General features: G+C 38.6%; 1 protein-coding gene across 2 annotated transcripts in view; it reads right to left on the reverse strand.

Annotated features, from left to right (window-relative positions):
* Positions 1–8,439: 8,439 nt before the first annotated feature.
* The window catches only part of LOC146387335 (SLIT-ROBO Rho GTPase-activating protein 3-like), a 39,403-nt gene continuing 33,018 nt past the window's right edge, over positions 8,440–14,824 (reverse strand). For both annotated transcript variants that reach the window (XM_084928870.1, XM_084928872.1), the window contains exons 19-22: positions 14,574–14,754; positions 13,411–13,557; positions 12,976–13,291; positions 8,440–12,553 (exon numbers count right to left, since the gene is read on the reverse strand). In XM_084928870.1, coding sequence (XP_084784996.1) covers positions 12,089–12,553; positions 12,976–13,291; positions 13,411–13,557; positions 14,574–14,754 — 1,109 coding nt within the window. In that variant the 3' untranslated portion in view covers positions 8,440–12,088. The remainder of the gene's footprint in view (positions 12,554–12,975; positions 13,292–13,410; positions 13,558–14,573; positions 14,755–14,824) is intronic.

Consider the following 14,824-nt stretch of genomic DNA (forward strand, 5'->3'; position numbering starts at 1 on the left):
ACTAAAGTTTTTGAATAATTATTGCTTAACATGTCAGTTTATTCTTAAAGAAATAATGTTAAGGTTCTTGGAGTGTATATTCTAAAACTGTGGTACTTAGCAGATATGTTGTTAATGAAAACAAGTCTAGTTAGCATAATTTTATTAGATTATTTATATTATATTAAGTCCTGCTGAGGCTCATGAAAATGCTATTGCGTGTGCAGATACTTAGTCATAGATGACCAATTGAATTGTTTACTTCATGGTGGTACAATTTGCAGTTCAAAGTATCACAACTCCATAAGATTTACCCTAATATAACAGCCATTTAAATATGAGGATTCATCCCTTGAGGATGTTGTTGACCCCAACATAACATTGTCAACCAATAATCTGATGATAAAAAAGAAGACAAGAAAAAATGGGTGGTTTTCCTGTGACTGAATTGAGGTTTTTGTTGGTTTTGTTTTTGCTGGTTTGCTTTTTTGCATTCAGCCAGTGATTACAGGTAGTTTTGGCAACCATCTGGTTGCCCAAATGTTCATCGTGCAATACCCTTAATCTCCAGGTAACCTATTATACTCACAAGGTGATCAAAAGTGGTTGATTGTTTGGAGATCCCACTGTATCCAGGAACCTGTTTCCATACAGACTTTCTGGCTTGGACTGACTACAAAAACTGTCAGACAGATTGGCGAATGTTTGAAGCTAATTGCAATCTAATTTGTCAATTCAGACAGATTGCCAACCCTTTGCAATTAAATTGCAGTGAGTGCAAGTAATCTGCCATGTGTCTCTTTGCAATGTGGGACTCAATACAACTAGTTGACAATTGGATGTCTTCTAGTTATATTCCTATATCACAGGAAGGTTGCTGAATGCCTGAGTGCCTTTGCAGTTACATTTAAAGAAACCATGTCATTGTTTTGCCAACTTGACACCATTCAGTTTTAAACTAATGGCAGACTGACTCGTATTATTTTTAATATTATAATCTTATTGCCATTTTATCACAAAAGCCAACAAAGACAGAAACTGACTGTGAGTGGTTGCAGACCTGGTCCCTATCTTCAAAGCGACCCTTTCAAAGGCAGAAAAACTAAGTACATTAAACATGGTCGCAGCAATGTTGTTCATGCTGTTGTTTATTGTTTTCCCTTGTGTGAATGTACTTGTTAGAACTGTAAATTTCAATTTCCCACATTATACATTATTTTGTAAAATAAGATTAATTGAAAGAAAAAAACAACTGCCTGTGACTCTGAGAAGTTCAATGTCACAAACACTTATTTTATTATATTGTGCTCTTTCAATACCCTTAGGCGAGGTCAGGAATCCAGAGCACACTGGGGTGGTGCATGCGGATGTCTAAACACTCTGAGTATTTCATCCTTATGCACTTCTTTACCCATGAGACTCTTGCAGTCTGATGCCCCGGTCCACTGTGGCTGCCTACTTGTTTTCCACAGGAAACAAACAATGTCCTGCAACTTTTTTCACATGTAACGCATTGCACTTCAAATATGGGAAAGATATTCTACATCTGCATCTCATAGTAAACAGAGACAGATGATATCCATGAAATTGACACTGGGGAGGCTCTCATCAGTGTATGTAGTAACAAGGCTTCAAGCTACTCGTGAGAATTGGAGAACTATCCATATCAAATCGCAGACTGCTACTTCTGGTCATTGACATTTTAAACTCACTAAACTGTATACTTGAAGGACAGGAATTCAAGTTAAATGTTCAACAGATGGAGGTAAGTGAGTTCCCAAACTGTGAGGTAATCATAGTTTGAAACTATTTCAAAACATGCTAACAGTGAAACTATTTGCATGCATGTTTAACTGAAGACTGACTTCTATTCTTGGCTACAATAGTTCAGGAAGGAAGTAACACCTTAAAAGACACTCGGCTTAGAAAGAGGTAAAAATGAATGGGGAGTGTAACTGTTTTGCAATAACAATGAGTGTTAAAATGTCTTATCTTACTCCTGAAAGAAAATCAAAAAACTGTTATTCACATTTTCAGTTGCGTTCAAAAGTTTACATACACACATCATAGGCATGAGTGTCATGGTAATTTGGGGCTTGTTTATTACTTTTCCATCCATCCATCCATGCAGTTTCTTCCACTTGTCTGGGCCACAGCTCAGTACCTCTTTCAGCTCATCTGGGACAACAATAGGGTGTTCCCAAGTCGGCCAAGAGATGTAATTTTTCCAGCATTATTTGGGTCTTATCCCGTGACCTCTTCCTGGTAGGATATACCTGGTAGCATCAGATGTCCAAACCACCTCATCTAGCTCCTTTTAATCTGGAGGAGTAGTGTCTGTATCCTGAAACCCCTCTCACTTGACTGAACTCCTCAATCTCGAAGTCAAAAGCCAGCCATAACTAACTTCCAGTGTTTGCATCCACAATCTCATTCTTTCCTTTACTACCCATAGTTCGTGACCATTGGTGAGCGTAGAGACCTAAAGCAACCAGCAAATCAATAGCTTTGCTTTAACACTCAGCTTTCTCTTCACCACAATGTCTGGTGTCATCTGTGACATCCGTGTCACTGCAGATGCAGCCCCAATCCATCTGTCAAGCTACCATTTTCCTCTCTCCTCTCCAGCACTCTCAAGCATACCACCTACAGACTCCAAGAAGGCTAGGTACTCTGAACTGGCGTTTGGTGCATAAATGCAAATGAGAATCAGGACCCATTCTCTGACCCAAAGGCCTAGGGAAGCACTCGTTTGTCCAATGGTAAAAACAAAAAAAACAAAACAAAACCCTGTGCTGTGGTATCCCACGAATACGCACCCCTTCCTGCTGCCATCTCACTGAGGTCAACTCCAGACTAGAACAGAGTCCAGCCTCTCTCTACAACACTGGTTCCAGAGTCTAAGTTGTGTGTTGAGGTGAACCTAACTATATCTAGCTTGTATTTCTCAACCACACACAAAGCTCAGGCACCCTCCTTCCATCAGAGCGCTACCTGCTCTGGCTGCCTCCAGGGTGGGGCTGATCATTTTTTCTCTTTTTCATAGGAGTCGTCTGATTCAGTCTTCATCAGGGTCCTCACCCAGGAACAACTTGCCTTGGGAGGTCCTGCCAACAACAGAGCCCCTGGGATAAACACCAGAGAAAGTTGGCGATTCACAGAGGGACTCTGTAAATAAAGTCCTTAATTAAAATTGGTAAAAAATTAAAAATCCTCTGATGGACCCATAAATACTACTTAAAGTTTAAAGAAACAACAGAGGTGATCCTCATCTCTAGGTTTGTCACAGAGAGTGATTTGTGCAGATTTAAAAATTAAGAACTAGTAAATGTTTGGACTCATGGAAAATATGAACTATTGGCCAGAATAACCTGCTGTGTCCTCTACATCATGAAATCATCATTTCTTAAGCCCAAGGCATGTTAAGCTGGAAAAAAAGATTGAAAAAAAGGTTTAATTTTAGTTTGAGAGGAGAATTTTCTCTTTATATCCAGGTCCATTCCTCCCAGCTCCAGGAAACAGAAAACCTGCATTTTTCCGTAAGCATATTAGTTCCAGTGATAGATCTTGATTCTCACTGAATGAGAAATTAATCGCTGTGACCTGGCACAAGTGTTTTGGCACATTGATGTCTGCCTCCAGTCAGCAGGTATTATCTGAGTGTTTCTTCATCTTCCTCATTGGACAGAGTTCCCATTGGATTTTTTTTTTTATCAGGCTCATATATATCTCCTGACAGTTACCTCAGCATCTTTAACTTATTGAAGTAAAATATAGCAGAGCCAGGGAGCAGATGCCAGAGGGTTACTCACTCCACCATGTCCCACTGATTGAAAACAGATATCTCTCACACCAGAGGGGGAAGAGGAGACAAAGGCAGTGTAGTAAGACTCATGCTGTTCACATTTGATTTCCAGTTGTATTGGCACAGTTTTACCCGGCTAGTCAGCAGTCACAGATTGTTGCATTCCTGTGCTCTGTAGATATTGTAGATATTTATCAGTGGTTTAGTAACAGTGTTAAAGAATAGGCATGCACATATATATAAACCCATCTTACTTTCTTGATTTTTTCCCGTTAAATTAAAATGAACATAATTTGAGAGCCATGACATCCTGTTAGCCCTTTTCTATTCACAGTGAAGTGCCTTTCGCCCAGAGCTGTGTACACAAGTCTTAATGCTCAATGCTCAAAAGACAGTTCTTCTCCAATTAGTCTGAACAGTAGATTTTGCTTTCACAAAATGTTCTATTTTGCGCTAGCTAATTTGAAGTCAAAGCACCGCTTACGCACACATCTAACCTCAAAAAGCTTTACCTTTTCTAGTAATCCCAAAGATCTATACCTATTCCCTACTTCTACAGTCAATTATAGCGTTAGGGAATAACTTGTAAAGCAGATAAACGAACTGGAACGCTGAGGTAGTAGCTTCTGGTCTGCTGCTTTATCCCCATATCCCTCTGGAAAATGTATATGCTGAAAATTATGGCTAATTTATAAATGCAAATGTCTTTTAAAGTGAGAGAAAATACTGGTACATATAAAATTAAATGGGCAGTGCATAAAATGTCGATTCCTTCTTTTTTTCTGTCAGTAATGAAAGTATTATATTGGTGTGCAACAACAGTGCAATACTACTGTTTATCATTTTGTAAAGCTTGTGCTGACCTTTAAAAAACTTGAATTGTGGTAATCCTCTGCCGTAACCTCACTCTAATAATTGTCTTAACAAAACATAACTGAAGCCATAATTAAGGATGCAAAGCTTCTAATTCTAAAGTCCTCTACTGAAGACTCTGACTATAGCCCAGCATGTAATGTAGGTTAAGGCTTCAATGCACTAATTAAAAGATTACATACATCTTATAATATATATTTAATCATATGCAATTATTGTACATGCTTGGACATTTTTTTTTGTTTTAACCATATAACAGTGATCTCATCACAATGAGGTTTCTAGGCAACCCGCACTATAGAGACATACTGCACAGCAAAGTCTAGTATATAACTCTGTAAATCAGCGGTCCCCAACCCCCGGGCCTCGGACCGGTACCGGTCCGTGAGTCGTTTGGTACCGGGCCGCGAGAGTTGAGGCTCAGGTGTGAAATGTATAGTTTTCAGGGTTTTTATCGGTTTTCAGCGTTATTTTGTTATTGTTTTTATCATTTACTCGGTTTTCCTTGGTCTTTTCACGTGTGTTATGAATAAATTTTATTTTTTTCGGTACCGGTACTAGTTTTATTTTGTTGTATTTATCCGCGACACCTTAAAGGCCGGTCCATGAAAATATTGTCGGGCATAAACCGGTCCGTGGCGCAAAAAAGGTTGGGGACCGCTGCTGTAAAACATGAAAATGTCATTTCCTTAACAGTGTAATTATTGAGCTTTAGAAGGTTGTTTTTTCTTTATAGTATTGCCTTTGTGCCAAACGTTATTCTACTCAGGGTAACAACATCAACAATATGATGACTTACTCTGGAAAAAAAAAAAAATCTGTGTATAAAGTTATTTTGTTTTTGTTTTTTTTTAGTTTTGTCTAAGTTTAAGTTCAGAATTTAATAAAAAAAATCATCCAAAGAACATGGAAAAAATCTGTTAGGGACCTGTGCGTCATTGTAATTAACTGTCTTCTCACTGCTATAACAGCTTTAGATCACTTCCCACTCTCCAGAGTCTTCTTGACTAATTCCAATCCATAAAAACAAAAGTGGATGGCATATAAAGGGTTTTAGTTGTTTGAAAAGATCAAAAATCAAAGAGGAAATACAGTATACATCCATATACTGCAGAAAGTGGACACGCAGAGTACAAAGATACAGAAATATATGTATATATAGTGGGCATCCAGCATTTATCAACTCTCCCTCCAAGTTGGAAAATGCTGTCGTGCTCTTTTGGGTTACAGGGGTCTCAAGAGGAAAAAGTATTTGCATCGTTGTACTTTTTTCTGTATTCGTTTTACTGTATTTCATGCCTCCCATTAAAATTACACACAATAACACAAACATTTTTTGCCACTTTGTATGAAGAAAAATGTTTTTTATTCTTTCAATGAATGTTGATAATTCCACAACCCTTCAGATGCATCATCCTCAAATTATACTAGTTTCCTGATTACTATTATAGGAGCATTATTAGCACTTTAGTCTCTGACCGTAGTGCAGCTTCTGTTAGTAAAGTTTATTTTGAATACAAGACATTCCTTTGCAAGCATTTCTACTTCTATTGCTAATTTTAAGGTAGATGAAACAGAGTGAATACAGCAGCTGATGGATGATTGGTTAAATTATGAGGTAAATTATATGGTTGCCTGGTTTGTCTGTAGTCAGCCATTAATTTAATTTAGTTTAAACTATAGACTAAGGAAATTTTATTGGTGTGGAAGTTGGAAAGTGTGAACCTGTCATGAGAGACTGGTACAGTTAATGTAACAATTCATGCAATTAAAAGTTAAAGAGCTGTCTGTTTTATTTAGTATGTGCTGCTGTTCTCTTTACTCTAGTCAGATGTGTGACATTGCAGGACACACGGAAAACAAAGTCTTTTCTGGCGATTTAGTTTCGAAGCTACCTTCATTATTTCCTTCAGTTTCCACCCACGTGTATGAATAAAAAACATTTCCCCTGTCACTTGTTAAAAATGCACTGATCAAATAGAGATGTGGATTTTATCATATGACACTGGTATTTGCACTGCTCTCCCATGGAAGAGAACAAAAAAGTAACATCACTACACATTTTCAGGGGTGTGTGTGTGTGTGTGTGTGTGTGTGTGTGTGTGTGTGTGTGTGTGTGTGTGTGTGTGTGTGTGTTTCCATTTTCAAAGTTTCCTTCTTACATTTAGAGGTGCGTAGAGAAGAATAAAGCTTTACTGCCCTAGGGGCAGTTTGCTTTGCAGAGAGTGGTCCAACAAAATATATATATTATACAATGTGATGTACAAAAGCAAATGTGCTACACTATCACCATGAACCATGAGGGAAATTATTCAAAACGTGTTTAAAGAAAGGAACTGGAACTTAATATGTAAAGGATGCTGAAGGTCCAAAATGATTTGTGTCCTTTAAAGGACCATCACGTCATATACTTGCTAAAGCTGATAAAGTGTGGCCCAAGACATCTTAAAGCATACCTTTACAGTTATATCCAGTGTGTTCCAGTTTTTTAAGGTTAAGAAAGCCATAGAAGATGAAAGCACTGACTCAATAAGGGAAAGATAAAAGATTTTCTTTAGTGTCCTGATACATTAATAACTTTGCAACATTTACTTCCTTTCTGCACAGAAAATATTTTTTTTTACTTTTATCTCAGATGTTTCCAGGGATGGAAAGTGTAGGAAATATTTAACTAGGTTACAATCTGCTTCATGCTGAAGCACCTTTTAATTAAAGTTTGCTATATGCATTAGATTGTAAATTTAATATAGCTGTTTTCAGTGTTGTTACCTTGGAATACTCACTGAATAAGAAAATACCTCCACATTGTAAAGTTTTTATTAATTTTATTTTATTACCAATAAAAAGGGATCCATGATGAAATTAAGATTTGCACAATATGATCAGCAAACACTTTATTTTCGCTATTTATGTCATATTTAACCAATTACTTACACACAGTCCATATTTTTCTCTTGGTAGCCCACAAAACTTCTACCGTAGGAACTACTATAAAAACAATCGACTTCTAACACTCTTGCTTTATATAGTCAATCAGTTATTGTTTTATTTCTTGAAAACAAAGACTTTAAGCAAGATATGTGCACCTTACAAGTCTGGTGCCTTACAGCTGCTTATTGACTTTGGATAGAAATATTTTTTAACTCCAAATTGGATCGCCATAATGAATGAAGTGTCAGATTAACTTAAGTAAACAGCAACTGAGATTCCTTCTGGGGTCAAAGAAACATTACCTCACGAAAATGGAAGGAAATAATTCTCAGTTATCAATAACTACTCAAAATACCAGTGTTCACAAGTTACATGGATAAATATTTCCAGAAATCATGCTTGTTTTGTACAAAAGACTTACTTTATCTCATTAAGGACAGCGGAGGTGTCATGCAAGGGGTCTCAAGACAGCTTTAAGTGGCTGTGAGGTAATAAGTGGTGTAGTAAGCTGAAAATCTGCTACAGACGACTCCTTATTTTTTACTTTTGCTTCCAATTGTTCATTATTAAACTCCTGCATAGTTTTAATTGACCATACTTGAAAAACTTAGTAAAATTGAGCAGTCTAATGAAGCGAAATCAAATTTTAAAATAAATCACTTACCTCAGAAATGCACTGTGTAACATTATGCTTCCTTTCCTTGTAAGTGCAAGGAATGAAAGGCTGAGCATCTTTTAGAGAATAATCTTATGCAGGCAGAATATACCTATACAAAACATTACTTAACTGTCATGATTAGGCTGTGTGCCATCAGGATGAGGACCCAAACGCAAGCTCACGGAGGCAGGAATGAACTCAAAACACAGTTTTATTGCTGACGGAAGTTAAGGCGATACAAAATAATATGAAACTAAACTGGGAAGTCATAAAGGAACTGACTCACGAGGAAACACACGGAGGGGCACATAGTCATGAGGGAGGACGCGACACTGAACTGAGGGAGACGCGGACATAAATACACTGAGGGTTAACGAGGGAAGTGGGACACACGGGGAACACAGCTGACACAGGTAATCGTAATGAGACAGGGCAGGAGCGAACACAACATGACGCATACTGACGAGAGACTGTCAAAGTAAAACAGGAAGTACACAGAGGTTCAGACAGGAGGAGAGACAGCACGGGGAGAACACAGACATAACGGGCTGGGGAAAACATGGAATAAAACACAAGGAGGGGAAACGAGGGCTCACAGATACACAGAGGGGCACAAAGGGGGTAATCAGATAAGGAACATCTTAACAGAACAACCTAGGAACCACGGCATAAATAAAGAACAAAATACAAAACACACGAAAACTAAGAATACTGGGCCAACATGGCCCAGGACCATGACATTAACACAAACTTTTTATGGAGCTCTAACAAAAGGTTACTATAACTGAGAGCAAAAACAGAAATGTTTATTTAATATTGAAAATTAAAAACACCTTCGAACTAAAAATGTGTTCTAACATTGGAATACTGTATTGCCAGGAAATACTTTACTTTGTGCTTGGTTCGACTCTGGTGGCCTTACTAATCATATAACAACATCAATGAAAAGGCCTTTTGAAATAAGAACCCATAGCTGGAAAGCTGGGTGTTAGTCTACAGGTTGTTCATTCGCTCTTGGCAGGCATTCAGGCCTCAGTTAAGGCCACAATCTGATTATATTCCCACTTTTAATCTCAATAAACACACCAAAGTGAATTAAACTTGACACTGAGTGCTGGTTATGGAAGAAGCAAAACAGACTCATCTTGATCAGGATATGGGGAAAAAGAGAGTTTTTGCTTTTGAAAAGGTGGAAAGCTAGTATGCTTACTTCTTTTTTGTTTTTTTTTTCACTTTTTTATGGTTGTCACCTCTTTGCATTATTTACAAATTTGTCTCACAACTCTTTGGATGAAAATAAGTTGTGTGTTTCCCGCAGTGAAGATGACTTCCATGTACTGGGCTGGCCTCCGAGTACACGTGCATATCAATAAAAGGAGACTCTTTGAACCTTTTCACTTCGGCAGAGCATTTCAGTCTCCTTTCAAGGACCCAAGAAGCACAATGTCTCCATCCACAGGACAAATGTGGTCATTGAATGGCTTCTTGAACATTAACTGTGAACCATTACTAGTATGTTATAGTTATGAGACATTAATCCAGTTAGAAGACTGTCGCTAGTGCAAAAAGGAACATTCATTATATAAAATTAAAAAAACAAAAACATACTGAGATATCATGGCAGGGATTTGACCCTGTGGATCTGACTATCAAATGACTGAAGATAAAATAAAAAGAAAGAAAATACATTTGACACTAACTGACTGTCAGCGCATGTTGCATTATGCCTTTCATGTATGTTTGCAGTTTCAAATGTTTTCTTTCAGTGATTATATAGCCTTTCAGGATGGCACTATAATCCATGCCAGCCAGTAGATGGCCCTGCAACACAACTATAGTTACAGCATTTCCACTGTACATGCATTTAAGTCAAAGTGATTATACATTATGTTGATTTTCATTTCTGACAAAGAAGTAAAGTCACTGCATTACTTACATTTTGTGAGGTGCATTTGCAGCACAGCTACTGTTCAATATCGATCATCTACATTGTTTTGTTTTTAACTCAAAATCACCACAGAGACATTAAAGACATTTCTGGGAGGTTTCATTGATTTATTGTTTTACCAATTTCTGTGCAAGGGTAAGAATTACAAAAATCTACACACTAGAGATGATAATATATCCTGTTTCTATCATACAATGTTACTTTTACAAGCGTCCTTTAACAATATGTATATATTCATTCCGATGTACCTATTACACATTAAAGATATACTGATCATCCTCATAAGACGGACCACAAATATCACCAACAGTAAACAAGTTTGGCTAAACGTACGCACAGCCTGCAGTGACCATGTGTAATCTAGACGAGGCTTGACAAGCTTCAATGATGATGTGCTATATCATGTTTCTAGTACAAGTTCATCAAAATGAAGACACAAAACTTACAAATGCAGCACAGTTCCCTGTAGTGTTTTTTGTATAAGTGCATTAGTCATTTGAAGTGTACGAGAGTCTGTTGAGGTAACACAGCTAATCCTTTAATATAGAGAGTTGACAATAATATAAGCTCTTTTTTTATGTTTGTCTTTATTTCATTGTTTTAATTATAGGCACAGCATATCTATAATGGTCACAACAACTTTCGGTATTATTTGTATCACTGTACTTCAGGTTATTTTGCTACTCTCTGGCCCATTCTGACATTAACAGATGAAGAAAAAAGAGAAAGTAGTTTTGGCTAAGGAAATCACTTACTTTTCTTTTGATATATAAGAATTAAGAAGTAACTTTAGAAACAGATTCCCAGTCCTGACACGGAGTGGACACTATCAAATATTAGAATCACAGTGGGTATATAACAGTCCTGGTCCACTGCTGAGGAAATGTAACAAATGGAGGGAGAAGAGGAGCTGCTCTGCTGCCGCCTGACACAACTTTGCCTGACACAGGCTATTGGACAATGAGACTACCATCGCAGTGGCCGTAAACTTGCCAGACTGAAGCAGCAGCACAAGCTGGCAAACTGGTGCCAATTAGGCCCATTTGTGCTTTAGTTGCCAATCAGTCTGCTGCCAGGAGTTTCACCAACACTTTTTTCTTAGCTTTACCCAGCTCCTTACATTTCAAGGTAACATTTGGAGGATTTCATTTAAAGCCACCGTGCATAGAGGTTTTGTATAGAATCTTTTAACGGCTTGGGGCTGAAGCCCATGATAACATTACACAGCTGCAATTTCCTTGGAGCCAGCATCTAGTGGTCACTAGAAGAACTGCAGTTTGAGACAGGTCCACTGTGTTTTCCCCATCCAGCCATGTTGTCTGTCTGTCTGCTTATGCTGTGACGCTGTGGGACAGGTTTGCTGAGACAACTTCTTTCAATATAAATGGTATATAAAAGGAATATTATGAACCACCACAGACTAGATGTCTACATGATTAGTGGTGAAATATTCCCTTAAGTATTCCCTTTATAATGGAGCAGGAAACCACTCACAAAGAACACGCTCATGGCATCTTTGTAACCTAATAACATTTCATTGAGATACTTCACTGTTGTGTTTCAGTAAACAGAAGCATTTTCCAGTGCATCCCTTTACCCAGCATGGCTATTCAGCATGACAGCATTACTATAAAATAATTCTCATAGATTTAAATCCTATTTTTGCGTAACATATCACTGCAGTACAGTACATTGACTTGTTCCCAACACACGTGGAAACAGAGTGGATGTTGTGGGCAGAAACAAGCACCTATCCTACACTACACAAGATTAGTGGTAAATATTCATCGGGTGTCAATGTTTGTTTTGCCGTCCAAAAAAAGGGGAAGGGACATGATGATAATCTGAATCACTCTGTATCCACAGCATTCTTCAACCACTTGTCTGACTGGAGCTACATGTTACCTTGTTTGTCCGAGGAAGAAGAGGAGGTGGATGGTGATGGAGATGGTGCTTTGGGGAAGACCCTGTCAGTGGGAGTAATGCTCGGGCTGCCCAAACCAGACGAACTGGAGCTGCTGGAGCGGTGAGGTCCCTGGCCCTGTCCAATCACAGGAGCCGGTCGAACAGGTCTGACAGGCGGGGGCCTTAAAGGAGCACTTGGTCTACGGACTGACAGAGCGGGCTTAAAAGTGGTCATAGTCTCAGATGAGGAGCTACTACTGCTGCGTCGTTGGGCTGCATCTGGATCCCTGATCACCATGGTATGGAGAGGGCTGGCAGACACCTCCTGCGCTCCACCAGGGTGCTTAAGCGGCTCCAATGTGTCGAGCACAACGTCAGGCGCGTGCTTGGCTACATTCTGCCTCTCCAACTCACGCAACTCATGCAGGGCTGTATTCATTGTTTTCTCTATATCCTGAGAAGCATAAGTAGAGGAAAAAACAAAAGACACTGATGTCAAGCAACCAAGCAGAGAGTAGCTAAATCTATTGTTGAGGCAAAAGAAATTTGTTTTATTCCTCAGAGCTCAAGCCTTTTTATGTGATGGTGGAAAAACTAAAACCAAAATTTTATTTGCCAACTGTGTAATGTTTTGGTACCCATCAAAGAGCTAATGATGCACATAATATTTAGGAATGGTAGCGAGAATTGAGATTTTTTTCCTCCTTAATTTTGCCTCGATACAGTTATGATTTTTCTATAAGCTATAAAAGGAAGCTCCCTTTTTAGAGAAGCCATACATATAGGATAGTTGTATATGTACATGTTTGTTATACAATAAAATAAGAAAAGTCTATATTAATAAAAACTGCATGTGCTTTTAAGGATTTTAATCACCTCAGCGAGTGCCTCGGTCTCAAGAGCCTTGTGGTCTCCTAAACTTGCATGCCGGGTGGTGCTTGGTGATGATCTTTGAGAGTGGCTGTCGACAAACACCTTTCTATCAGGGTGGCTGATGCAGCCAGCACTGCCAAATGTGGTGAGACGGCGTTTCTCGGGACTGTCAGTTAGACCCCTGCTGACAGCTATTTTGTGTGGACTCTGGGGGCGAGGCATAACCCTGGGGGGTAGATCAGCAGCTCTGGTGGGGCTCAGGCTGTCAGCGCCGTTCCTATGGCGTGGAGCTGCAGCGCCATCTGATCGCACTCGCACCCTAAAAAAAAGCGATGAAATTGATATTTAATTCGTGAATAGTTTCAGTTTCTTTGCTCTGGATAAATGTTCAATGTCCTTCCTCTCTCAAGTCCATCCCAAATATCTAACTGTTACTACCTTCCTAATGCTGGTCCAAAGCGGTTCTCAGGTGTGTGTTCACAAGGAGACTGACGCTCATTCCTTGATGAGGTTCTGTCATCGTGGTGCGGCCCACTGCTGGTCTCACTGTCAGTCCGATGAATGCCCTCTGAGAACGCGTCGTCCCTGATACAGATGGATATCGATGACGCTTTTTTATTCATGTTTAACATAGAAAATAATTAACAGTAGTCTGCTAGATAAACTAAATAAGGAGTTCTGCAGTGTTTGAACTGTTAATTCATTTCTGTGTTAAATTTTTTTAAAGATTTTTTTCTTGATGAATGAATCATTGATAACTACATTCCCATTTCATTTAAAGCAACTGTTCATTGAGTTTTTGTACAAAGTATACAATCTGTTAAAGCTAGAACTGTAAGTGCTTGATTCTGAAGCCAAAGCCGACGTAACAGAGTTGTAATTTCCTTGGAGTCAGTGTCTAGAAGTCAATAGGAAGTGCAGTTTCAGGCAGTTTCACTGTCTTCAACTTCATTCATTATAGTTGTTGAAAATCAAATGAGAATCCTTAATAATCACATCCCTGCACAAAAACACCACAGCATTGTACCTACCAAGCCCATTCTTTTAAAGGGAAACATTAACCACTAATTACTCTGTCCTTTTGGTCCTTTTCCTCTTCCTAATTTAGCTTTAATTTTGTTACCTGCCTACTATTTATCAGAAAAGAAGTTATTAAGAAATTAAAGGCCTCCATTCAATACGTGACCTGAGTGAATGTCCATTCGAAGAAAATCTCTCTCTTTAGCAAATTGTGGATCAGAGGGTAATTGCTTCGACCACAAAGGTTATGTTTTTGTTACCCTTTGTCTGTTAGCAGAATTATAGAATAACTACCACTTGAATCTGAATCATGAAAAGATGGATTGTAGCCAAATAAAGATCTCAACACATTTTGGAATAAATAAGAGTGATTAATGTCCTTAGTTGAGGTCTGCCCTCTCTGAGTGTCTGTTGCTCCAATAAGAATGCAATAAAATGAAAGTGTAGCATTTTATTCATAGTGATCCTTTCATTAGGAAGATTTTCATTAAGGCCAAGCTTTCTGAAAATGCAACACAAATGACAAGCATTTTTTTTTTTTACTTTTTATGGGCTTCACAGCCTAAATAAATCTAACTTACATGTCTTGTACCACAATGTATTGATGTGGGATCAGCCCATCCACACCATTATGTCGCCCTTCCCACCAGTCCTGAGAAGCTCGCAGGTAGAGCAGCAGAGAGGCTCCCTTCTTAAAGGACAGCTCTCTTGGACTTCGGCCCACGTAGTCAAATTTGGCTATGGCTTCGATTTGCTCCAATTCTGCCATATGAAAAAAGATCAGAGGAAATCTCATTATTTTCTCTGTCAGCTTCTCAACATCCAGCTGCTG

Source organism: Perissodus microlepis, chromosome 5, assembly GCF_051167445.1.
Source record: "Perissodus microlepis isolate ML-2025 ecotype Zambia chromosome 5, ASM5116744v1, whole genome shotgun sequence".
NCBI lineage: Eukaryota > Metazoa > Chordata > Actinopteri > Cichliformes > Cichlidae > Perissodus > Perissodus microlepis.